The sequence below is a fragment of the Ovis canadensis genome, chromosome 4 (genome assembly GCF_042477335.2).
Source record: "Ovis canadensis isolate MfBH-ARS-UI-01 breed Bighorn chromosome 4, ARS-UI_OviCan_v2, whole genome shotgun sequence".
Classification (NCBI taxonomy): domain Eukaryota; kingdom Metazoa; phylum Chordata; class Mammalia; order Artiodactyla; family Bovidae; genus Ovis; species Ovis canadensis.
In genome coordinates, this window is record NC_091248.1 from 70,493,064 (window position 1) to 70,520,823 (window position 27,760).

General features: G+C 38.3%; 1 protein-coding gene across 2 annotated transcripts in view; it reads left to right on the forward strand.

Moving 5' to 3' along the window:
• TMEM168 (transmembrane protein 168) overlaps positions 1-27,760 on the forward strand; it is a 55,342-nt gene that overhangs the window by 19,017 nt on the left and 8,565 nt on the right. For both annotated transcript variants that reach the window (XM_069587991.1, XM_069587992.1), the window contains 2 exons: positions 23,579-23,721; positions 25,752-26,026. In XM_069587991.1, coding sequence (XP_069444092.1) covers positions 23,579-23,721; positions 25,752-26,026 — 418 coding nt within the window. The remainder of the gene's footprint in view (positions 1-23,578; positions 23,722-25,751; positions 26,027-27,760) is intronic.

The window sequence follows — 27,760 nt, forward strand, 5'->3', positions numbered from 1 at the left end:
TTTGTAAGGCCTCAGACAACCATTTTACCTTGTTACATTTCTTTTTCTTGGGTGGTTTTGGTCACCACCTCCTGTGCAACTTTACTAACCTCTGTCCATACATAGTTCTTCAGGCACTCTGTCTATCAGATCTAATCCCTTGAATCTGTTTGTTACTTCCACTGTATAATCATAAGGGATTTGATTTAGGTCATACCCGAATGGCCTAGTGGTTTTCCCTACTTTCTTCAATTTAAGTCTGAATTTTGGAATAAGCAGCTCATGATCTGAGCCACAGTCAGCTCCAGGTCTTGATTTTGTCAGCTGTATAGAACTTTTAAATCTTCAACTGCAAAGAATGTAATCAGTCTGATTCCTGTATTGACCATCTGGTGATGTCCATGTGTAGAGTCGTCTCTTGTGTTGTTGGAAGAGGGTGTTTGCTATGACCAGTGGGTTCTCTTGACAATACTCTTAACCTTTCCTCTGCTTCATTTTGTACTCAAACAAACTTTCCTGTTACTCCAGGTTCTCTTGACTTTCCACTTTTGTGTTCCAATCCCCAGTGATGAAAAGAACATCTTTCTTTGGTGTTAGTTCTAAAAGGTCTTGAAATCTTCATAGAACCATTCGACTTGGGCTTCTTTGGCATTAGTGGTTGGGGATAGATTTGGATTACTGTGATGCTGAATGGTTTGCCTTGAAAACAAACTGAGATTATTCTATCATTTTTGAGCTTGCACCCAAATACAGCATTTTCGACTCTTCTGTTGACTATGAGGGCAATTCCATTTCTTCTCATCTGAATTAAATTCCCCCATTCCCATCCACTTTAGTTCACTGATTCCTAAGACAGGAATCTGGAATGTTAGGTCCGTGAATCAGGGTAAATTGGACATGGTCAAGCAGAAGATGGCAAGAGAGAACATCTGAGATAGATATCATTATTATTCCCATTTTGTAGAGAAGAAACATGCTTAGAGATTAGGAAATCCAGGCAATCTGCCTTCACAGCTTTCACTCTGAACCGCTTTACTTAGTTCCATGTATCTTTAGAATTAAAAATGAGCAAATGATTTAATGTAACTTCTGTTTTACCCATTGGGAGAATTAAGATGCAACACCCTGTCCAACTTTGATTCCCATACCAGTGTTTTGCCTTTCTCAAGATGTGGTCTACAAAAATTTCCATTTTTGACATCTCTTGCGGCTACTCAAAAAAAATTTGTTTTGCTAATGTATCTAGTAGGGCCTTAACTCAGTCTGCTAAATAGCAGTAGTCAATTTAGTTGAAAAGGGTATTGTCATTTAAATTTCTGTTTTGCTCATAAAGATCTCATTGCAATTAAAAAATTTTAAATTACAGCTACCATTTTACTATGCTAGACGTATTTCACCTATTTCTGATCTGTGGAATAAGCTCATAAAATATCCCTCTTTTATATATTCAGACTGAAAAGCTTAATTAATTTGTTCATGTACACAGAGATGGTGAGTAAGTTAGGAATGAACCAAAGTCTTAACTCCAACAAACCTTGAGTCCTTCCCACTACACCCCATTGCCTCTACATAAAGAAATCCCTGCTTTAAAACTGTTAAGTAGCTTTCTAATGTTCTTGAAGTTTCTGAACTAAGCAGAGTTGGGAGGTTGCCTGCTGTGCTGCCATGCTCAGTTGCTTCAGTCATGTGACTCCTTTGTGACCCCATGGACTAGCCCTCCAGGCTCCTCTGTCCATGGGATTTTCCTGGCAGGAATACTGGAAGTTGCCTATTGTTTCTTAAATATGGGTATCTTAAATTGAAGAACATTATCTCTGTTTACATATTGTTTTGTAGCATACATTTATATATTTTGTTTCTTAATTAGACTTGTATATATAACATTTCCCAAACCTGGTTTACTTAATGTGACTTATAAACAAATACTTCTACCAAACAACAGTCGTATGTCTTATGTAAATGCCATGTTTTTAAAAATGAAATTCCAACATTAAATAAATAGATTTTGTTCCTATTAGCTGAGAAATTTTTAGGATATTGAGTCTATTGACCATGACTTGAAAGCCCAGATGAATAGAGAATAATTAGTAACTACTTTTACTGAAAGGATATTAAAGTTGTTTACTGGTTTGCTATTTTTCTCAGCTTATATCTGCTTTGAAATTTGGACCATGTCTTCATGTTTGATAGTGAGCTTAGGGTGGTTTGTAGAAGCAAAGGAAGATGAATATCCATACTTACTAGTTTTGGTCAAGTAATTTGTTACAGGGAGTTGTTTAAAATATAAGGTGTACTCCAAAGTCACAAATGACTCTCAGGTTGAGGCTATAGTATAAAGGGTTGCAAGCCAGTGAAATTGAAACTTTCTGAATGTGGCAAGTGGATAAAACATCCTAAATTTATTTTGGCCCTTCGGACGTATTTGCAGTCTGTTGCTAACTTTTCTCTGTAAATGTTATCTTTTTAAAAAATTAATTTAATTTTGTTTAATTGAAGTATAGTTGATTTATAGTGTCATGATTTTTACCAGAGTGACTCAGTTATACATGTACATTCTTTTTAAAATATTCTTTTCCATTATCGTTTATCACAGGATATTGAATACAGTTCCCTGTGCTATACAGTAGGATGTTGTTGTTTGTACTTTTCCTATGTATAAGGGTTTGCATCTGCTAATCCCAAATGTCCTGTCCTGTCCTCTCCCACCCACCTCGCCCTTGGCAACTACAAATCTGTTCTGTATGTCTGTGAGTCTGTTTCTGTTTTGTAGATAGGTTCGTTTGTGCCATATTTTGGATTCCACATGTAAGTGAGATCATATGGTATTTTTCTTTCTCTTTCTGACTTATGTCACTCATTGTGCTATCTCTACTTGCACCAATGTTACTGCAGATGGTATTATTTCATTCTTTTTTATAGCTGAGTAGTACCCCATTGTGTGTATAAGTATGTACTACATCTTTATCAATTCATCGGTCAGTGACATTTAGATTGTTTCCATGTTTTGCTTGTTATGAATAGTGCTGCTGTGTACATAAGGGGTGCATGTGTCTTTTTGAATTATATTTTTGTCTGGGTATATGCCCAGGTGTGAGATGGCTGGATCATATGGTAATACTACTTTTGTGAGGACCCTCTACACTATTTGCCATAGAAGGTGCACTAGTTCACATTCTCACCCACAGAGTAGGGGAGTTTCCTTTTTCCACATCCTCTCACATTTGTTATTGGTAGACTTTCTAATGCTAGTCATCTGACTGGTATGAGGTGGTACCAGGACCTCATTCTAGTTTTAATTTTTTATTTCTCTAATAATTAGTGATGTTGAGCATCTTTTAATGTGTCTGCTGGTCATCTGTATGTCTTCTTTGGAGAAATGTCTGTTGAGTTCTGCCCATTTTTTGATTGGTTTGCGATTTCTATTGTTGAGTTGTATATTTTAGAGATTAAGCCCTTGTCTAGCACATCATTTGCAAATATTTTCTCCCGTTCTGTAGGTTATCTTTTCTTTTCTTTTCTGTTTTTTTTTTTTTTTTATGGTTTCCTTTGCTGTGCAAAAGCTTGGGGGTTAGGTCCCGTTTGTTTATTTTTGTTTTAATTTCTATTGCCTTGGGAGGCTGACCTAAGAAAATATTGGCACATTTTATGTCAGGGAATGTTTTGCCTATGCTTTTTTTCTGAGGAATTTTATGGTGTCATGTGTTATGTTTAAGTCTTTAAGCCATTTTGAGATTACTTTTGTGCATGGTATGATGATGTGTTTAATTGCATTGATTTACATGCAGCTGTCCAACTTTCCCAGTGCCACTTGCTGAAGAGACTTTTTCCTATTTTATATTCTTGCATCCTTTGTCAAAGAATAATTGACCATAGGTGTACGAGTTATTTCTAGACTCTCTGATCTGTTCCATTGATCCACATGACTGGTTTTGTACCAGTACTACACTGTTTTAATTACTGTGCCTTTGTATCTGAAATCTGAGAGAGTAATACCTCCTGCTTCCCCTCCTCTCCCCTACCAAGGATTGCTCTAGTATTTCTGGGTCTTCCATGTTTCCATGTAAATTTTCAGATTCTTTGTTCTCATTGTATGAAAAAAATGTCATGGGTAATTTGATGAGGATTGCCTTAAATCTATAGATTGCTTTGGATAGTATTTTTATTTTAACAATATTAATTCTTCCAATCCAAGAGCATGTTTATTTTGGAAATTAATTCCCTGTTGGTCACGTTGTTGTTCAGTCACTAAGTCATGTCTGACTCTTTGCAACCCCATGGACCGCAGCATGCCGGGCTCCCCTGTCCTGCACTGTCTCCAAGAGTTTGCTCAAATTCATGTCCATTGAGTCAGTGATGCTGTCTAACCATCTCATCTTCTATTGCCCCCTTCTTTGTCTGCCCTCAGTCTTTCCCAGCATCAGGGTCTTTTCCAGTGAGTCAGCTTGTCACATCAGGTGACCAAAATATTGGAGCTTCAGCTTCAGCATCAGTCCTTCAGTGACTATTCAGGGTTGATTTCCTTTAGGATTGACTAGTTCGATCTCTTTGTAGTCCAAGGGACTCTCTCAAGAGTCTTCTCTAGCACCACAATTGAAAGCATCAATTCTTCAGCACTCAGCCTTCTTTATGATCCAACTTTCACATCTGTACATGACTGCTAGAAAAACTACGTTGGTAACGTAGTTTGCAAATATTTTCTCCTAGGTTGTCTTTTTGTTTTGTTTACGGTTTCCCTCGCTGTGCAAAACTTTTAAGTTTAATTAGGTACCATTTGTTTATCTTTGTTTTTCTTTTCATTACTCTTAAGAAGTGGATCCAAAAAATATTGCTGTGATTTATGTCAAAGAGAGTTCTGCCTACATTTTCCTATAGGAGTTTTATAGCGTCCAGCTGCTGCTGCTAAGTCACTTCAGTCATGTCCGACTCTGTGCGACCCCATAGACAGCAGCCCACCAGGCTCCTCCATCCCTGGGATTCTCCAGGCAAGAACACTGGAGTGGGTTGCCAGACTAACATTTAAATCTTTAATCCATTTGGGGCACCCTTATTCCAGATTTTAGCAAGAAGCCTTGATTTTTTTCTATTAAAAAAATCTTTTACATTATTTCCTTCTTCTTGCTGACTTTAGGTTTTGTTTCTTCTTGTTTTTCTAATTCTTTTTGGTCTTGGGTTAGGTGGTTCATTTGAGGTTTTTCTTGTTTTTAGATGAAAGTTTGTATTCCTACAAACCTTCCTTCTAAGAACTGCTCTTGCTGTGTCCCATAGTTTGGTTTTTCTTTTTTAATGGTTGTGTTTTCACTGTCATTTGTCTCAAGGTATTTTTAAATTTCCATTTTGATTTCCTTGTTGACTTGTTTTCTTTTAGTAACTTTTTATTTAGTCTCCATGTAATTGCTTTTTCCTCATTTTTCCCCTATGGTTGATTTCTAGTTTCATACCATTGTGGTCAGAGAAAATGCTTGAAGTAATTTCTGTACTCTTAAATTTATCAAGGTTAGTTTTGTGCCCTAGTATGTGGTCAGTCCTAGAGAAAGTTCCATGTGCAATTAAAAAGAACATATATTCTGTTACCTTTGGATGAAATATCAGTCTAACAGTTCTACTTTATCATTTAGGATCTCTTTTGCCTATTCTTTGACTAGAAGATGTGAGTGGGGTGTTAAGTCTTCTGCTATTATTGTGTTCCCCTCAGTTTCTCCCTTTATGTCCAGCATTGTTGTTGTTGTTTAGTCACTAAGCTGTGTCCAGCTTTTCTGAGACCCCTGCCAGCAGGTATCCTGCCAAGCGTCTCTGTCCATGGGCTGTCCCAGGCAATAATACTGTAGTGGGTCCCTATTTCCTTCTCCAGGGGATCTTCTCCACCAAACCTGTGTCTCCTGCTTGGCAGGCGGATTCTTTACCACTGAGCCACCTGGGAAGCCTTAAAAAAAATGCAAATGTTTTATGTCTTTGGGTGCTCCTGTATGAGGTGCATAACAGTTGCTGAGTGTGGTGTCCACTTTTGTATTGATCCTTTTGTCATTATATAGTGTCCTTCTTTATCTTCCTTTATCATCTTTAAAATCTATTTGTCTGATATGAGTTTTTCAATTCCCATTTTCTTGTCATTTCTGTTTGCATGAAATATTTTTTCCATCCCCTCACTTTCAATCTATGTGTGTCCTTTACCCTAAAGAGGGTCTCTTGTAGGCAGCGGTATTGTAGGCTCTTGTTTTATTTTTTTTTTACCCAGTCTGCCACTTTGTGTCTTTTCATTGCAGCATTCAGTCCATTGACATTTAAGGTAATTATTGATACATATAGACAGGGAGCCCTGGCATGCTGCCATTCATGGGGTCGTAAAGAGTTGGACACAACTGAGTGACTGAACTGAACTGAACTGAATGCTTCCCTGGTGGCTCAGCTGGTAAAGAATCCACCTGCCTTGCAGGAGACCTGGGTTTGAGCCCTGGGTTGGAAAGATCCCCTGGAGAAGGGAACAGCTACCCACTCCATTATTCTGGCCTGCAGAACTCCATGGACTGTATAGTCTGTGGGGTCGCAAAGAATCGGACGCAACTGAGCAACTTATGCTTTGATAGTGACTTTCTTTCATTGACACATATGTATTTATTGCCATCTCAAACCTTGTTTCCCAGATGATTCTTTGTTTTTTCCTTGTTTCTTTTCTTTTTTGTTTTTCTTCTTGTGGTTTGATGATTTCCTTTTATCTTATGCTTGTGTTCCTCTTCTTTTAGGTTTTTGTGAAACTGTTGTTACGTTTTTGATTTGTGGTTGCCCTCATTTTCAAGTATGTTAATGCTTTCCTACATTTTCTTGCTTTATAATGCTAGTGAGTATATAGCATTATGTTGAGGTAAGTCCCTCTATGCCCACTTTGTGGAGAGTTTTTATCATAAATGGGTGTTGAATATTATCAAATGCTTTTTCTGCATCTCTTGTGAAGATCATATGGTTTTTATTTGTCAGTTTGTTGATGTGGTGTATCACACTGATTGATTTGTGGATGTTGAAGAATCCTTGCATTCCTGGGATAATTCCCACTTGATCATGATGTATAGCCCTGTTAATGTACTGTTGCATTTGGTTTGCTAGAATTTGTTGAGTATTTTTGCCTCTATCTTCATCAGTGATGATGACTGTAATTTTCTTTTTTTGTGGTATCTTTGTCTGGTTTTTCTGTCACGGTGATGCTTACCTCGTAGAATGAGCTTGGGAATGTTCCTTCCTCTGCAGTTTGAAAAGTCTTTCAGAAGAATAGGTGTTAACTCTTCTCTAACGGTTTGATAGTATTCATCTGTGAAGCCATCTGGTCCTGTACTTTTGTTAGTTTGAAGTTTTTAAATCATTGTTTCAGTACTAGTGATTTTTCTCTTTTTGTTGTTGTTCAGTCATTTAGTCATGTCTGACTCTTTGCGACCCCATGGACTGCAGCATGCCAGGCTCTCCTGTCCTGCTTTGTCTCCCAGAGTTTGCTCAAATTCATGTACAATGAGTCAATGATGTCATCCAACCATCTAATCCATTGTTGCCCCTTCTCCTTTTACCCTCAGTCTTTACCAGCATCAGGGTCTTTTCCAATGAGTTGACTCTTTGCATCAGGTGACCAAAGTATTGGAGGTCCAGCTTTAGTATCAGTCCTTCCAGTGAATAGTCAGGGTTGATTTCCTTTAGGATCGACTGGTTCGATCTCCTTGCAATCCAAGGGACTCTCAGGAGTATTCTCCAACACCACAGCTTGAGCATCAATTCTTCAGCACTCATCCTTCTTTATGGTCCAACTCTCACATCCATACATGACTACTGGAAAAAAAGTACCTTTGTACAGACCTTTTGTTGGCAAAGTGACATCTCTGCTTTTTAATGTTGTCTAGTTTTGTCATAGCTTTTCTTCCAAGGAGCAAGCCTCTTTTAATTTTATGGCTGCAGTCACCATCTTCAGTGATTTTGGGGCCCAAGAAAATAAAGTCTGTCATTGTTTCCCTATCTATTTGCCATGAAGTGGCAGGTGCCTTGATCTTCATTGTGTGAATGTTGAGTTTTAAGCCAGCTTTTTTCACTCCCTACTTTCACCCTCATCAAGAGGCTCTTTAGTTCTTTGCTTTCTGCCATTAGGTGGTGTCATCTGCATATGTGAGGTTATTGATATTTCTCCCACCAATCTTGATTCCAGCTTGTGCTTCATCTAGCCCTGCATTTTGCCTGGTATACATATAAGTTAAATAAGCAAGGGGACAGTATACAGCCTTGATGTACTCCTTTCCCAATTTGGAACCAGTCCATTGTTCCATGTTCATTTCTAACTGTTGCTTCTTGATCTGCATACTGGTTTCTCAGGAGGCAGGTAAAATGGTCTGGTATTCCCATCTCTTTAAGAGTTTTCCACAAACAGTCAAAGGCTTTAGCATAGTCAGTGAAGCAGAAGTGGATGTTTTTCTGCAGTTCCCTTTCGTTTTCTATGATCCAGTGGATGTTTGCAATTTGATCTCTGGTTCCTCTGCCTTTTGTAAACCCAGCTTGTACATCTGGAAGCTCTCCGTTCACATATTGGTGAAGCTGAACCTGCAGGATTTTGAGCATTACCTTTCTAGCATGTGAAATGAGTACAGTTGTGCACTAGTTTGAAAATCCTTTGGCACTGCCCTTCTTTGGGATTGGAATGAAAACTGCAGAGAGGTCTTTTCCACTCCTGTGGCCACTGCTGAGTTCTCCAAATTTGCGGGCATATTGAGTGCAGCACTTTTTTAACAGCATCGTCTTTTAGGATTTGAAATAGCTCAGCTGTAATTCCATAACCTCCACTAGCTTTGTTTGTAGTAATGCTTCCTGAGGCCCACTTGACTTCACACTCCAGGATGTCTGGCCCTAGGTGAGGGATCACACTGTCTTACTTATCTAAATTATTAAGATCTTTTTTGTGTAGTTCTTCTGTGTATTCTTGCCACCTCTTCTTAATCTCTTCTGCTTCTGTTAGGTCCTTACTGTTTCTGTCCTTTATTGTGTCCATCTTTGCATGAAATGTTCTCTTGGTATCTCTGATTTTCTTGAAGCAATCTCTAGTCTTTCCATTCTATTGTTTTCCTCTATTTCTTTTACTTGGAGGGCTTCCTTATCCCTCCTTGGTATTCTTTGGAACTCTGAATTCAGATGGATATGTCTTTCCTTTTCTCCTTTGCCTTTAGCTTCTCTTCTTTTCTCAGCTATTTGTAAGGCCGCCTCAGTTCAGTCGCTCAGTTGTGTCTGACTCTTTGACCCCGTCAGCACACCAGGCTTCCCTGTCCATCGCCCAACTCCCAGAGCTTGCTCAAACTCATGGTCATCCAGTCGGTGATGCCATCCAACCATCTCATCCTCTGTCATCCCTTTCTCCTCCTGCCTTTAATCTTTCCCAGCATCAGGGTCTTTTCCAATGAGTCAGCTCTTTGCATCAGGTGGCCAAAGTTTTGGAGCTTCAGCATCAGTCCTTCCAGTGAATATTCAGGACTAATTTCCTTTAGGACTGACTGGTTTGATCTCCTTGCAGTCTAAGGGACTCTCAAGAGTTTTCTCCAGCACCACAGTTCAAAAACATTAGTTCTTTGGCATTCAGCTTTTGTTATGGCCCAACTCTCACACCCACACATGACTATTGGAAAAACATAGCTTTGGCTAGATGGACCTTTGTTGGCAAATGTCTCTGCTTTTTAATATGCTATCTAGGTTTGTCATAGCTTTTCATCCAAGGAGCAAGCTTCTTTTAATCTCATGGCTGCAGTCACCATGTACAGTGATTTCCTTGTATTTCTTTTTCTTGGGAATGCTTTTGGCCACTGCCTCCTGTACAACAATTCTTCAGGCACTCTATCTTTCAGGTCTAATCCCTTGAATCAATTTGTCAATTCTACTGTATAATCGTAAGGGATTTGTTTCAGGTCATCAGTAGTCTAGTAGTTTTCCCTATTTTCTTCAATTTTAGTCTGAATTTTGTAGTAAGGATTTCATGAAGTGAGCTGCAGTCAGTTGCTGGTCTTGTTTTTGGTGACTAGAGCTTCTCCATCTTCAGCTGCAAAGAATGTAATCAGTCTGATTTCTGTATTGACCTTCTGTTGTCCATGTGTAGAGTCGTCTTTGATTCAGTCCTTGGCAGTTGTACCTTTCTATGAATTTGTCCACTTCTTCCAGATTGTCCATTTTATTGGCATATAGTTGTTTGTGTTGTTTTTTAGTAATCTCTTATCTTTGTATTTCTTTAGTGTCAGTTGTTACTTTCCCATTTCTAATTTTACTGATTTGAGCCTTCTCCCCTTTTTTCGTGATGAGCCTGGCTAAAAGTTTATCATTTTTTTTCTTCTGTTACAGAGAACCAGGTTTTAGTCCTTGTTTCATTTATTTCTGCTCTGATATTTAGGTTTTCCTCAACTAACTTTGGGTTTTGTTTGTTCTTGCTTTAGTTGCCTTAGATGTAAAATTAGCTTGTTTATTTGAGAATTTTCTTGATTGCTGTGGTCAGATTGTATGCCTGTAAACTTCATTCTTAGAATTGCTTTTGCTACATTCCATAGGTTCTGGGTGGTCATGCTTTCATTGTCATTTGTCTCTGGGCGTATTTTTTATATTCTCTTCTTCCTTCAGTGATCCATTTTAGGAGCATACTGTTTAGCCTCCACATGTTTGTGTTTTTTACCTCTTCATCTTGTCTAATCTCATAGCTTTGTGTTTGGAAAAGATGCTTGGTATGATTTCAGTGTTCTTAAATTTACCTATGCTTGCTTTGTGACAGGCTCAGCATGTGATCAATTCTGAAGAGAATGTTCCATGTGCACTTGAGAAGAATGTGTGTTCTGTTATTTTTGGATGAAATGATCTGTAAATATCAATTAAGTCATTTGGTGTGATGAGTCATTTAAAGCCTGTATTCCCTTTGTGGATGATCTGTCCGCTGATGAAAGTGGGATGTTTAAGTCCTCCACTATTACTGTGTTACTGTCAGTTTCTCTTTTAATGACCGTTAGCATTTGCTTTATATGTTGAGCGGCTCCTTCATTGGGTACACTTATATTTGCAACTGTTGTAGCTCCTTGAATTGGTCCTTGGATCGTTATGTAATGTCCTTCTTTGTCCCTTGTAACAGTCTTTATTTTAAAGTCTGTAACGAGTGTTACCCCTCCAACTCTGATTTCCATTTGCATGGAATACCTTTGTCCATCTCATCAGTTCCAGTCTGTGTGTGTTCCTTGTAGCGTGTCTCTTGTATGTAGCATGTCTCTTGTGTTCCATGACTCTTGTAGCATATATTTGGGTCTTGTTCTGTATCCATTCGTGGGATTGTGTCAAGGGGTGTGTTTAGAGGTGACTGTGAACTTAGCACAGCTCTAGGCAGCCTGTCTGTTAATGGGTGGGGCTGTGCTACTATCCTGCTGCTTGTTTGGCTTGAGGCATTCCAGCACTCAGATCAGGTTTTGATGCTAAACTGGCAGCCTCTGGGAGAGCCCATGCTGATCAATATTCTCTGGGGCCTCTGCCACCAGTGTTCTTGCCCTCTGACTCTTTGAACCACAGCCGGCCCCCACATCCCTAGTAGATCCTCCAAGACTTGCACGTAGGTCCAGCCCATGCTCCTGTGGAGTTACTGCTTTGTACTCGGTCTCAGTATACATGGATTCTTATTGACCCTTCTAAGAATGGAATCTCTGTTTCCCCACTCCTGTGGAGCTCCTGCACTGAAGCCCCACTGGCCTTCAAGGCCAAATGCTCTGGGTGTTCCTCATCCCAGTGTCAGACCCTCAGACTAAGGAGCCTGACATGGGGCTCAGGATTTTCAGTCTTATGGGAGAACTTCTGCAATATCATTATTCCAGTTTGTGGATTGTCTACTCACTGGGTATGGGATTTAATTATGTCACAAAGCACCCCTCATATCATCTTTTTTTGTTGTTGTTCTTTTTTATTTTTTAAATTTTAAAATCTTTAATTCTTACATGCATTCCCAAACATGAACCCCCCTCCCACCTCCCTCCCCACAACATCTCTCTGGGTCAACCCCATGCACCAGCTCCAAGCATGCTGCACCCTGCGTCAGACATAGACTGGCGATTCAATTCTTACATGATAGTATACATGTTAGAATTCCCATTCTCCCAAATCATCCCACCCTCTCCCTCTCCCTCTCCCTCTGAGTCCAAAAGTCCGTTATACACATCTGTGTCTTTTTTCCTGTCTTGCATACAGGGTCGTCATTGCCATCTTCCTAAATTCCATATATATGTGTTAGTATACTGTATTGGTGTTTTTCTTTCTGGCTTACTTCACTCTGTATAATTGGCTCCAGTTTCATCCATCTCATCAGAACTGATTCAAATGAATTCTTTTTAACAGCTGAGTAATACTCCATTGTGTATATGCACCACAGCTTTCTTATCCATTCATCTGCTGATGGACATCTAGGTTGTTTCCATGTCCTGGCTATTATAAACAGTGCTGCGATGAACATTGGGGTACATGTGTCTCTTTCCATTCTGGTTTCCTTGGTGTGTATGCCCAGCGGTAGGATTGCTGGGTCATAAGGTAGTTCTATTTGCAATTTTTTAAGGAATCTCCACACTGTTCTCCAAAGTGGCTGTACTAGTTTGCATTCCCACCAACAGTGTGGGAGGGTTCCCTTTTCTCCACACCCTCTCCAGCATTTATTGCTTGCAGATTTTTGGATCGCAGCCATTCTGACTGGTGTGAAGTGGTACCTCATTGTGGTTTTGATTTGCATTTCTCTAATAATGAGTGATGTTGAGCATCTTTTCATGTGTTTGTTAGCCATCTGTATGTCTTGTTTGGAGAAATGTCTCTTTAGTTCTTTGGCCCATTTTTTGATTGGGTCGTTTATTTTTCTGGAGTTGAGCTGCATAAGTTGCTTGTATATTTTTGAGATTAGTTGTTTGTCAGTTGCTTCATTTGCTATTATTTTCTCCCATTCAGAAGGCTGTCTTTTCACCTTGCTTATATTTTCCTTTGTTGTGCAGAAGCTTTTAATTTTAATTAGATCCCATTTGTTTATTTTTGCTTTTATTTCCAGAATTCTGGGAGGTGGATCATAGAGGATCCTGCTGTGATTTATGTCTGAGAGTGTTTTGCCTATGTTCTCCTCTAGGAGTTTTATAGTTTCTGATCTTACATTTAGATCTTTAATCCATTTTGAGTTTATTTTTGTGTGCGGTGTTAGAAAGTGATCTAGTTTCATTCTTTTACAAGTGGTTGACCAGTTTTCCCAGCACCACTTGTTAAAGAGATTGTCTTCACTCCATTGTATATTCTTGCCTCCTTTGTCAAAGATAAGGTGTCCATATGTGTGTGGATTTATCTCTGGGCTTTCTATTTTGTTCCATTGATCTATATGTCTGTCTTTGTGCCAGTACCATACTGTCTTGATGACTGTGGCTTTGTAGTAGAGCCTGAAGTCAGGCAAGTTGATTCCTCCAGTTCCATTCTTCTTTCTCAAGATTGCTTTGGCAATTCGAGGTTTTTTGTATTTCCATACAAATCTTGAAATTATTTGTTCTAGTTCTGTGAAAAATGTGGCTGGTAGCTTGATAGGGATTGCATTGAATTTGTAAATTGCTTTGGGTAGTATACTCATTTTCACTATATTGATTCTTCCGATCCATGAACATGGTATATTTCTCCATCTATTAGTGTCCTCTTTGATTTCTTTCATCAGTGTTTTATAGTTTTCTATATATAGGTCTTTAGTTTCTTTAGGTAGATATATTCCTAAGTATTTTATTCTTTTCGTTGCAATGGTGAATGGAATTGTTTCCTTAATTTCTTTTTCTACTTTCTCATTATTCGTGTATAGGAATGCAAGGGATTTCTGTGTGTTGATTTTATATCCTGCAACTTTACTATATTCATTGATTAGCTCTAGTAATTTTCTGGTGGAGTCTTTAGGGTTTTCCATGTAGAGGATCATGTCATCTGCAAACAGTGAGAGTTTTACTTCTTCTTTTCCAACTTGGATTCCTTTTATTTCTTTTTCTGCTCTGATTGTTGTGGCCAAAACTTCCAGAACTATGTTGAATAGTAGCGGTGAAAGTGGACACCCTTGTCTTGTTCCTGACTTTAGGGGAAATGCTTTCAAATTTTCACCATTGAGGATAATATTTGCTGTGGGTTTGTCATATATAGCTTTTATTATGTTGAGGTATGTTCCTTCTATTCCTGCTTTCTGGAGAGTTTTTATCATAAATGGATGTTGAATTTTGTCAAAGGCCTTCTCTGCATCTATTGAGATAATCATACGGTTTTTATTTTTCAATTTGTTAATGTGGTGAATTACATTGATTGATTTGCGGATATTGAAGAATCCTTGCATCCCTGGGATAAAGCCCACTTGGTCATGGTGTATGATCTTTTTAATGTGTTGTTGGATTCTGATTGCTAGAATTTTGTTGAGGAGTTTTGCATCTATGTTCATCAGTGATATTGGCCTGTAGTTTTCTTTTTTTGTGACATCTTTGTCAGGTTTTGGTATTAGGGTGATGGTGGCCTCATAGAATGAGTTTGGAAGTTTACCTTCCTCTGCAATTTTCTGGAAGAGTTTGAGGAGGATAGGTGTTAGCTCTTCTCGAAATTTTTGGTAGAATTCAGCTGTGAAGCCGTCTGGACCTGGGCTTTTGTTTGCTGGAAGATTTCTGATTACATTTTCAATTTCCGTGCTTGTGATGGGTCTGTTAAGATTTTCTATTTCTTCCTGGTTCAGTTTTGGAAAATTGTACTTTTCTAAGAATTTGTCCATTTCTTCCACGTTGTCCATTTTATTGGCATACAACTGCTGATAGTAGTCTCTTATGATCCTTTGTATTTCTGTGTTGTCTGTTGTGATCTCTCCATTTTCATTTCTAATTTTATTGATTTGATTTTTCTCTCTTTGCTTCTTGATGAGTCTGGCTAATGGTTTGTCAATTTTATTTATCCTTTCAAAGAACCAGCTTTTGGCTTTGTTGATTTTTGCTATGGTCTCTTTTGTTTCTTTTGCATTTATTTCTGCCCTAATTTTTAAGATTTCTTTCCTTCTACTAACTCTGGGGTTCTCCAATTCTTCCGTTTCTAGTTGCTTTAGTTGTAGAGTTAGGTTATTTATTTGACTTTTTTCTTGTTTCTTGAGGTATGCCTGTATTGCTATGAACTTTCCTCTTAACACTGCTTTTATAGTGTCCCACAGGTTTTGGGTTGTTTGTGGGTTTTTCTTTGACTGTGATTGTTGTTGTTCAGTCGGTTATATCCGACTCTTTGCCACCCCGTGGACTACAGCACGCCAGGCTTCCCTGTCCTTCACTGTTTCCCTGAGTTTGCTCAAATTCATGTCCGTTGAGTCAATAATACCATCCAACCACCTCATCCTCTGTCATTCCCTTCTCCTCCTGCCTTCAGTCTTCCCCAACATCCCCACATCAGGGTGTTTTGCAGTGAGTCAGCTCTTTACATCAGGTGGCCAGAGTATTAGAGCTTTAGCATCAGTCCTTCCAGTGAATATTCAGGGTTGATTTCCTTTAGAATTAACTGGTTTGATCTCCGTGCAGTCCATGGAACTCTCAAGAGTCTTCTCCAGCACCACAGTTTACAAGAATCAGTTCTTTGGTGCTCAGCCTTCTTTATGGTCCAAATCTCACATCTTTACATGACTACTGGAAAAACCATAGCTTTGACTATACAGACCTTTGTCGGCAAAGTGATGTCTCTGCTTTTTAATATGCCGTCTAGGAAAAGGTCGATTTTCATTCCAATCCCAAAGAAGCGCAGTGCCAGAGAATGTTCAGACTACTAAACAGTTGCACTCATTTCACATGCTAGCAAAATAATGCTCAAAATTCTTCAGGCTAGGCTTCAATAGTACTGAAGTATATGTACTGAAAATTGGCACATGTTCAAGCTGGATTTAGAAAAGGCAGATGATCCAGAGATCAAATTGCCAAAGTCCACTGGGTCATAGAAAAAGCAAGAGAATTCCAGAAAAACATCTACTTCTGCTGCATTGACTATGCTAAAGCCTTTGACTGTGTGGATCACAACATGGACTGCAGCATTCCAGGCTTTCCTGTCCTTCACAATCTCTCAGAGTTGTCTCTGCTTTTTAATATGCTGTCTAGGTTTGTCAGAACTTTTCTTCCAAGGAGCAAAAGTCTGGCTGCAGTCACCATCTGCAGTGGTTTTGGAGACCTAGAAAATAAAGTTTGTCACTGTTTCCCCATCTATTTACTGTGAAGTGATGGGACCAGATGCCATGATCTGAGTTTTTTGAATGTTGAGTTTTCAGCTAGCTTTTTCGCTGTCCTCTTTCACCTTCATCAAGAGGCTCTTTAGTTCCTCTTTCCTTTTCTGCCATTAGGATAGTGTTATCTGCATATCTGATATTTTTCCCAGCAGTCTTGATTCCAGCTTGTGATTCATCCGGCATGGTATTTTGCATGATGAACTCTACATAGAAGTTAGATAAGCAGGATGACAGTATACAGCCTTGTTGTACTCCTTTCCCAATTGTGCAGTAGTTTGAACATTCATTGGCATTGTCCTTATTTGGGATTGGAATGAAAACTGATCTTTTCCAGTCCTGTGGCCACTGGTGAGTTTTCCAAATTTGCTGGCATATTGAGTGTAGCACTTTCACAGTATCATCTTTTAGGATTTGAAATAGCTCAGCTGGAATTCCATCACCTCCACTAGCTTTGTTCATAGTAATGCTTCCTAAGGCCCACTTGAGTTCACACTCCAGAATGTTTGGCTCTAGATGTGTGATCACACCTTCGTGTTTATCTGAGTCATTGAGATCTTTTTTGTATAGTTGTCCTGTGTATTTTTGCCACTTATTGTGAATATCTTCTGCTTCTGTTAGGTCCCATACTCTTTCTGTCCTTTATTGTGCCCATCTTTGCATTAAATGTTCTCTTGGTATCTCTAATTTTCTTGAATCGATTTCTAGTCCTTCCCATTCTGTTGTTTTCCTCTGTTTCTTTGCATTCTTCACTTAAGGTTTTTTTAGCTTTCCTTGCTGTTCTTTGTAACTCTACATTCAGATGGGTTTATCTCTCCTTTTCTCCCTTGCCTTCGCTTCTTTTCTTTTCTTAGCTATTTGTAAGGCCTCATCAGACAACGGTTTTGCTTTTTTGCATTTTTTCTTGGGGGTGATTTTGGTCACTGCCTCATTTACGGTGTTGCAGCCTCTGTCCATAGGTCTTCTGGCCCTCATATGTCAGATCTAATCCCTTGCATCTATTTGTCACATCCGCTATATAATCATAAGGGATCTGATTTAGCTTATAACTGAATGGCTTAGTGGTTTTCACTACTTTCTTCAGTTTAAGCCTGAATTTTGCAATACGGAGTTCATGATCTGAGCCACAGTAAGCTCCTGATCTTGTTTTTGCTGACCGTATAGAGCTCCTCCACCTAAGCTACAAAGAATATAATCAGTCTAATTTCAGTATTGACCATCTGGTGATGTCCATGTGTAGAGTCTTCTGTTGTGTTGTTGGAAGAGGGTGTTTGCTATGACCCGTGCGTTCTCTTGGCAGAGCTCTGTTAACCTGTGCCCTACTTCATTTTGTACTCCAAGACCAAACTTGCCTGTTATTCCAGATATCTCTTGACTTCCTGCTTTTGCATTCCAGTCTTCTATGATGAAAAGGACATCTTTTTTTTTTTTTGGTGTTAGTTCTAGCAAGTCTTGTAGGTCATCATAGAACCGTTCAGCTTCTTCAGCATTAGTGGTTGGGGCTTTAACTTGGATTACTGTGATATTGATTGGTTTGCCTTGGAAATGAACTGAGATTTTCCTGTCATTTTCGAGAGTGTACCCGGTACTGCACTATGAACTCATTTGTTGACTCTGCAGGCTACTCCATTTCTTCTAATGGATTTTTGCCCACAGTAGTAGATACAATAGTCATCTGAATTAAATTCACCCATTTCCATCCATTTTAGTGTAATGATTGCTAAATTGTCAATGTTCACTCTTGCCATCTCCTGTTTGACTACTTCCAATTCACCTTGATTCATGGACCTAACATTCCAGGTTCCTATGCAATATTGTTCTTTACTTTCACCACCAGACATATCCACAACTGGGCTTCGTTTCTGGTTTGGCTCAGCCTCTTCATTCCTTCTGGAGCTATTTTTCTACTCTTCTCCAGTAGCATATTGGACACCTACTGACCCGGGGGGTTTATCTTTCAGTGCCATATCCTTTTGCCTTTTCATACTGTTCTTGGGGTTCTCAAGATAAGAATGCTGAAGTGGTTTGCCATTCCCTCTTCCAGTGGACCACGTTTTGTCAGAACTCTCCGCCATCGGTCTTGGGTGGTCCTACACTATATGGCTCATAGTTTAATTAAGTTAACAAAGCTGTGATTCATGTGATTATTTTGTTTAGTTTTCTGGGATTTTGGTTTTCATTCTGTCTGCCCTCTGATAGATGTGGGTAAGAGGCCTGTGCAAACTTCCTGCTGGGAGGGACTTACTGTGGAGAAAACTGGGTCTTCCTCTGGTGGGCAAGGCCCTGCTCAGTAAGTCTTTGATCCAGTCTTCTGCTCATGGGTGGGGCTGTGCTCCCTGCCTGTAGTTTGGCCTTAATCTGTGGTAGGGTTAATGGTGGTAATGGCGACCTCCTTTAGAAGCCTTATGCCACATGGCGCGCCTCCCAGAACTGCTGCCGTCAGTGTCCCTGACCCTGCGGCAGGCCTCAGTCAACCCATGTCTCCACCAGAGGCTCCTGGACTCGCACAGGCAAGTCTGGATCAGTCTCTTGTGGGGATCACTGTTCTTTCCTTGCACCTTGATGTGCACAGGTTTGCTTTGTGCCCTCCAGGCATCTCTGACGGGTATGAAGTTTGATTTTAAACACGATTGCACCCCTCCTGCTGTCTTGCTGCAGCTTCTCCTTTGCCCTTGGATGTGGAGTATCTCTTTTTTGGTGGGTTCCAACATTCTGCTGTCGATGATTGTTCAGCAGCTAGTTGTGATTTTGGTGTTCTTGCAGGAGATGAGTGCATGTCCTTCTACTCCACCATCTTTTTGACTTGACTGTAAAATACGTTTTTTGGTAGGTTCTGGTGTTTTTGTAGATGATTGTTCAGCAGTTGTGATTTTGGTGTTTTCATGAGATGTGAAAGTGTTAGTCGCTCAGTCATGTCCAACTCTTTGCAACCCTGTGGTCTGTTGCCTGCTAGACTTCTCTGTCCATGATGTTCTCCAGGCGTGAATACTGGAGTGGATATCCATTCCCTTCTCCAGGGGATCTTTCCAACCCAGGAATCTGGCCCTGGCCTTATACACTGCAGGCAGGATCTTTATCATCTGAGACACCAAGGAAGCCCCTTCATGAGAAGAGGTGAGCTCACATCTTTCTACTCTGCCATCTTTTCCAGAGTCAGGGGGCTGCTTTTAGTTTGGATGCTGTCTGTCTCCTCAGTGTATGCTGGCCGTTATCCCCTTGATACGTGGTGTGCCGGTTCAGAGGTCCTTGTGCACACTTAGGACAGAGGGGGCAGTCTTCGACACCTGCTCTTGGGTCTCCTGGGGGTGGCGGCTGTCTGCACACTCCTGGGACAGCAGGGGCAGGGCTTGGCACTGCTCTTGGGTCTCCTGTGGGCAGATGCTATCCACACTCCCAGGAGAGTGGTGGCAGTGACTGGCACCTGCTGTTAGGTCTTGTAGTGGCAGTTCATAGCCACCTCTGGGGCCTGGGATGGCCACAATGACGTGCGCCTGCCCCAGAACTCCTGTGGGCAGTGTCCTGTTGCCGAATGGTCACAGGGAAAGGAGCTCTTACGGTTCTCTCACCCTTCTTCCCATGCACCCCCTCAACAACGGCACTTGGTACCTCTCATCAGCCCCAGCTTCTTCGGAGTACCTGCTCTGTTGCTACCATCCAGCCTCTTCAGGCTGTCTCCATGCAGCCAGCCCTTGTCCTCTCCCTGGGTCTGACCTCTGAAGCCTGTACTTTAGTGCCTAGCCCCCAACTTCACCAACATATGAGTATCTTAGGCGGGGGAGTGCAGAGTGGCAGTGCCAACCTTCTGTTCACGTTACTCTGTTTTGCCCTCCACAAATGCTGTGCTCTACTCCTAGCCTCTGAAGCTCCCCTCCATCTAGGCTGATCTCCGTGCCAGTGAGGGACTGCCCAGGGTGTGGGAAACTTGCCTCCACAGCTCCTCCCTGGGTGCAGGCTTCGTCTGTTTCTTTTTTCCTTTTGTCCTAACCAGTTACGCGGAGGTTTTCTTGCCCTTTGAGAAGTCTGAGGTCTTCTGCTGGCTTTCAGTAGATGTTCTGTGTCGATCATTCCACTCGTAGATGTGTTTTTAATGTTTTTGTTAGGGAAGGTGAGCTTCCTGTCCTACTCCTCCACCATTTTGACCACCCCCTCCCCCCAACCAGTAATTATTTAAGTAAATGGCTGACATAATTTGAATGTACAGTGATCCTTAGGTATCTACAATGGATTGATTCCAGTACCTCCTCTGAATACCAAAATTTGCAGTTACTGGAGTCCCTTATATTTATGGTGTAGTACAGTTAGCCATCCATATCTAAAAGTTCCCCATCTACTTTTATGTGGATAAAGGTTTAATTGATCAAAGTATTTCCTATTATAATGGAACAATATATGCAATAGAAGGTATAGAAGTTGAAAAGAAAATAATGAAATTATCAATATTTGTAGATAGGATGATTACCTATTAAACCTAAGAGTTAAACAAGTAATGTTTAAAAACAGCCATTGAAATTGCTGTAGTAATAGTTGTGAGAATTGTTGCAGCTTTTAAATTGTAAGCTATGTCATAAAAGAGTGATTTTTCTTACTGATAGAGTTATTAACCTAAGTGTAAAAAGTATGTAAATTCTCTTGGACATAAGTTGTATAAGAAGAAGTTGGTGTTTATAGTAGAAATGTATTTTTTAATAAATACATTACACCCTCTAATGAATTTGCATCCTGATACTGTATCCTGTTAGTGATACACCTGGATTAAGATATATAAACTGTTAGTGCCCACAGCCCCCTAGAAGAAACAGAAATCCTCTTGGAGAAGGTATAATTATCCTAGCTCTGAAATTAGTCATATTTTTTTTGCATACAGTGTTCAACTCATAAATATAACCAGATTCTCTCTCTGCCCTCCCCCCTCACTCACCCACATGGCATCAAGAGCAAGGTGCAACAGAACCAGCAGGCAATAGGCAGACCAGAATGTCTTGGTTTATTGGAATTATCAAACACAGAAAGCCATCATACTTATTTAGCAAGTTGAAAAAAGCAAAGATAGTAAAAACAAAAGCAAAGATAGTAAATAATGGTGGGAAGCTGGAAGCTATTAATATAAAAAAGTGACAAGGCAGAGTTGAAAAATGACAGGCTTTTTTTTCATTTTAGACATGTTTTTGGATCAGAAAATAAAATACCTGAAATTCACTCAGTGTACAAGTTTAACAGATTAGACAAATGAGAAGTGAGCATTAGTGAGCTGGAAAATATAGTTCAGAGAAAGCTATGAAAGTAGAAGCTTGAGGAAAAATAGAGGAAATACTGTACAGAAGGATAAGACTCATAAAAGATACAGGGAAATCTCATTTGTGTTTTACTGGAGTCCCAGAAAGAAAGGAGGAAATGTGGGTAAAAGAAACTATTTGAAAAAATAGATAGGCCAATGGAACATGAGTTAAAAAAGCAGGTATCAGAATGCCTGATTTATGACAAAAATAGTACAGTAATGGGGAATGGTTTAGATTTTCAGTAATTGGTAAATAGTTGAGTGCTCATATGAAAAACTTAATTTGAACTGTTCTTATAAAAATCAACTATATTTGGATTATAGACCTAAAGCAAAGTGCAAAAAAACAAAACCTTTAGAGGATAATGTAAAATACCTTCTTGACCTTTAGGTAGACGGAGAAGATTTAGCAAGACACAACATGAGTACATTACACTTATATTAATAGCAAAACAAAACTGTGAATCATTAATAGACAGCCCTATGGCAAAATATTTCACCAAAGTTGAACCCAAATGATCAAAGATATTTAATATAATCATCAGAGAACTCAATACTTATTCTGGTTTTGTTTATCACAGAGGAAAAATATAAGGAATCTAAATACACAAATAGGAAATCAGCTAATTAAAATTTCATAAACATGATAATAATGCCATTTGGTATTTACAAATGATTTAGCATTACATTAATAAGCTTATAGTGTATTAGAAAGTTTGCAGAACATTATGTATCATCCCATTTTGGTAAAAGACTAAATATTTGTGATAACATATATTGCATGAAGTTTGAACATATTTTAAACAGCTGTGAATGGTAATGGTACTCAGAATGAATCTAATCATATCTTTTTCTAGTGTTTCTAAATTGAGCAGGTACTGTATTATTTATGTAACTGATAACACACAATATACCAAAAGTGGGCTTCCCTGGTGGCAGTAAAGAACCCACTTGCAATGCAGGAGACTGCCTGCAATGCAGGAGATGTGGGTTTGATCCCTGGGTGGGGACGATCCCCTGGAGAAGGAAATGGCAACCCACTCCATATTCTTGCCTGGGAAATCCCATGGACAGAGGAGCCTGGCGAGCTCCAGTCCATGGGGTCTTGAGAGTCAGACATAACTTAGTGACTAAACCACCACCACCAGTGTACCAAACATAGGGCATTATATCCATTTTTCCATTATGGGATTCAACTTTTTTTTTTTTTTTTTTACTAAAACTCTAATCGAATGAACCACTTGTTAGTGTTGGGAAAATGTGTATTCATTCATGCACATACACACCTAACTGTGTAGTATGTGCAGTAGCAGCACAGAGAATGTGGAATACTATCCATCTTGTAAGAATGCAGGGTGGTATTGAGTGACTCATCCTTCCATTTTCTTTTCATTTAATGGGTCCTTTTTTATTTTAATTGCAAATACTACCTAAATCTGCCTTCTCTTAATATTTCGCCTGCCTCCCTTTTTCCATTGTTTTTAGGCTGCTTAAATGTATAAATATATTTTAGTTTTGATTTAGTTACAAAGAGTCTAGATATTTTCAAAGGAAAACTGCTTTGTAAGTTTAAGAATAGAATTCATTTTTATAGTTTTAAGGAGTTTACATTTTAAAATTTTCTCTTAATTTCTGGACTTTTCACAAGGGAAAAAAAGACCCTTTCTACACTCTGATAAATGAGTGTTATTTGAAAAATGATTTAAAGCATGTGGGTGTTAACAGGAAAGGATTTGTTTTCTGGCTTTTTTCTCTGTCATATTAAAGATGTTACATATATGTATATTATATATGTTTTTAGTTTGGGATATTATTTGACAAATTTTAAAAATACAATATGCATATTATGTTTGTTTTACCATGATGTCCAGGAGTTTATAGATAAATTTAGGCTCTGTTGTTTATCCATGTGTTCTTGTGTCTTTCAACATATAATGGATTTTAGATCATTAATTATCCTTTCAATCCTTTTTGGAAGTAGGGGCAAAAAGTGAATAAATACGGATTTATAAATATATATACATACTCACTACGTAAGTTTAATCACACATGCTATGGTAAACATACTGTTTTTAAATTTGTTTTAGCCAACAAATGGAATCTTCTTGAGCATGTTTCTGATTGTTTTGCCTTTGGAATCCATGGCTCATGGCCTCTTCCATGAATTGGGTAGCTGTTTAGGAGGAACATCTGTTGGATATGCCATTGTGATTCCCACCAACTTTTGCAGGTACAGTAACCTAGTGTAATTAGTCATAGCACCTTGACTCTTAACATCCTTCCAATATTTGTATGAATATAAGATGATAGCTCATTTTTTCAAAGCTACAATATTCTCAAAATATAATACTCTTGCATTTTTTTCATTTATCCCAAATGTTTATAAACCTTTATCTACTCTGAGTAGTAAATCTTAAGGGTTCAATTAAAGTTTTGTTTTTGGTAAACGTGATTAGAGTCTGTTTTAGCTAAAAATCATAAAAATATAAGTAGATTTTCTTTGTAAAGTTATTCCATTTTCTTAGGAATATCTTGTTTAAGGAAATGTGAAACCACATGGTGAAGTGTAATAGAATGTACAGTGGACCTGAGCGTCCTAAATTCTTGTTCTGTATTCCTTTAGGCAAATCATTACCTCTCTGAACCTCTGTATCTTAACTTAAATTGCAGAGAGAGGAATGTCCTGAAGAGGTAGTGAGAATATGAATGTAAAAATACTATCTACTTGAAAATGTAGTACAAATACCAGGAATTCAGAAACATTCACAATAAAATCAAATATCTCATGGCAATTTTATTAAAATAATTTTGACTCCAATATGTGGCTAATCTGTTTCAATTTATAATCATTACTAAATTTTAGTTTTTCTCTTATAGTTTAAGTACTTTTGAAATAGAAAAAAAAAAAAATAGTTCCTTGCCAGTAACGAATTATGCTGACAAAGTAGTCATCATATTTTCCTTGGCAGAGGTGGGAGAAAACTGATCATAAAGTTTTCATTGGATTTTAAATATTTGACATAAAACCACAAAGTTGACTACTTATAGTAAATATTTTCCTCCATATTAAAGATTTGATAAATAAGGTAAAGATTCTTATAAGAAGTAAAAGAAATATATTTCAAAAGATTCCATAAAGTAAGATGTGATAACTGTCTAGGAAGAATATGTGAAAGTAGTAATTTGCACAGATTTTTATTGTAATTTTTGACTATGCATTGTTTACTCTTTTACTGTTTTGTGGCTGTTAAATGATAAAATATGGGACAAAATGTTTTTTTAATGAAAGCTTTTGTAGAATTATCAGAATAGTATGGATAAATACATGAAGCAAATGTAAAGTTTTCAGAATTCCTACTTAGAAGTCTAGTTTCTGGGTAGGAGTGATTTTTTTTTTTCTCCCTGAATATTGATTTGATCCTGCTAGTTTTAAGAACTAGTTTGTCATCTTTACCAACGTACCATTTTACATGTATTCCAGGATCAAGTCTGTCTTCAATTAGTGTTCAGTAGTATAAGGCAATGGACCTAAATTATAATAATTGTTTTAAAATGTCATTTATTAAAAGGTAAGTTGTTTTGTCATTTGTGTACCTCAAGTTAGTAAAACTTGAACACTTTATAAAGACTATTTTTCAATATGGAAATTAATTTAAAATACTGTTTCCATACTGTGTTTTTTCTCAAGAAAAAAAGTACTTTCATTATTGTCCCCAATCCAGTGTTCTTGAAACATTTTGGGGGTAATATTAGTACAGTCTTGCCTTTTAAAGTCTTGTTTAATATCTCATTTGGTAAGAAGATGCCAAATTCTTGGTAAAAGAATGAAAAGTAGTACAACCCACATTTGGAGATATCCTCCCAGATTTCAGTTTTATTTATTTTTTATGTGGAGGATAATTGGCTTACAATGTTGTGTTGGTATCTGCTGTACAACACTGTGATTCAATCACCAGTATACATATATTCCTTTCCTCTAGAACCTCCCTCCTATAGACCCCTCCATCCCACCCCTCTGGGTTGTCACAGAGCACCAGATCTTATTGATAAGAGGTATAATTTTTAGAAACTAGGCTTTGATTTTCCAAGCATAATTCTTAGCACTGTGGAAAATTTAGAAAAGACAGGTTTTTTAAAAAACAGATTATGCCATTTAGTTATTAGTAACTTAGATAATTTATTATAAATGAAAAATAGGAATGTGACATAGAATGAACACTTCATGAACACCAAAATGATGGTTTTTTTCTCCTTTTTCAGTCCTGATGGTCAGCCAACACTTCTTCCACCAGAACACGTACAGGAGTTAAATTTGAGGTCTACTGGCATGCTCAATGCTATCCAAAGATTTTTTGCCTATCACATGATTGAGACCTATGGGTGTGACTATTCTACAAGCGGACTGTCTTTTGATACTCTACATTCCAAACTGAAAGCTTTCCTTGAACTTCGGACTGTGGATGGGCCTAGGCATGATACGTATGTTTTATATTACAGTGGGCACACCCATGGTACAGGAGAGTGGGCTCTTGCAGGTAAGTCCACCTCTGGCAATTTCACTTATGTGCAGATACACGTATTTGTGGAAATCTGTCCTTCACACTGAAACAATGTTTCCAGATTCTCAATTTTCCACTTTATAGTTTACCAAGTATATATATGACTGTTTTGTTTACCTTTTCTCTGGCATGTTGTTTAGCATAATTTTAGTGATCTCTAGAGGTTTCAAAAATTATGTTTTGTGTTGATTGGAAGAAAAAAAATCTGCTTGATGTGAGACTTATAATTTCCCTTTAAACTATTTTCAGAATTATTAAATAGTTACATTTTTCAGAATCTGATTAACTTATTTGGCTAATACTTCTAAGTCTTTAAGATTATAGATGCTGATTTCAATAGTTCTTCACATGTTCAATTTTATTTGTTAGAAAGCACACCATAATTTTAAGCAGCAGGTGATATGATGTGGTTGGAGTAGTGTTTAGGTCAGGAGACCTTAGCTCTGTCCTAATTTGCCCCAGCACTGCTGTTTGAGGCAGATTACACTCTCCATTTCAGTTCTCTCATCTGAAAATAGAAGGGGTAATATTAAACCTCCTTGCCAAGGGAGAAATGAGATTTAGATGTAAATTTGTTTGTTGGTCTTCCCAACTAGAGAGGAGACTGTAAATCCAAGGCTTTTTTTTTATGAGATAACTTGCTTAGTGCTGGAAGAGAGTCTGGCAAATAGTAGGAGATCCTTAAGTAGTAGATAGATAGATAAAATCATTGAATGAATCATGACAAAACAGGTAATATTTTAGATTAGGAATAATTCATTTAGACTTAATTATACCCTTTTTTTCTAAAAATTTTTTAGATGTTTTACACTGTGAACACAATAAAATAGTCATAAAATATAAGTAGCAAAAGATATTCACAGAAAAATATAAAGAGAAGTATTACGGAAGGACAGAGATAGAGTGCCAATACAAGAATCCCAGAAGAAAGGAAATAAACTGAAGGTTAAAGTAGACATGATTTCAGACCATCATGGTCTCACTAATTTAGTGCCAGATTGGTTTCCAGGGTTTTCTTATAAATAGATTTTTGTAATTTTTTGGTCTAACAAATACTGAATAAGTCAATGGCTATCTAGAAGGAGTAAAGTCAAACTAATAAGGGATCGAACCCAGGTCTCCTGCATTGCGGGCAGATTGTTTACCATCTGAGCCACTAGGGAAGCCCCAATACTTACTGAGCATGTTTGAAGCATAGCTACTATGCTTGGTACTTTATACACATTATTAATCTTCACTTGAAGTTCTTTGAGATACTGTCACCTCTATTTTTCAAAGGATGAAATGAAAGCTGAAAGTGGTTACATAACTTACCTATGGTCATATTATTCCTAAATGATGGAACCACGATTCAAGTCCAGATTTGCCTGACGCCTAAAATCCGCCCTCCCCGCCATTGTACTATGTTGCTGCCAAAGGTTAAAACCACAAAGGCCCAGAAATGGCATGTTCTGGATCAGAAGATTCTTTTGTTAGCATGGTTCACCCATTTTTGAAATACTGTAATATGAAAGAAACTAGTCAAAACTACTTCAGCATAAGGTTATAAAATCATGTACTCAACTTGTGACTTTTTAATAACACAACGTATAAAACTACTTTTTCACATTTACAGCTATTTCAAATTAAGGTAAAGTATATAGCATTCTGTGTACTTCAGAGCACAAGAGAAAAAGTCAATTCAAATGTTTTTACAGAACTATATTTCAA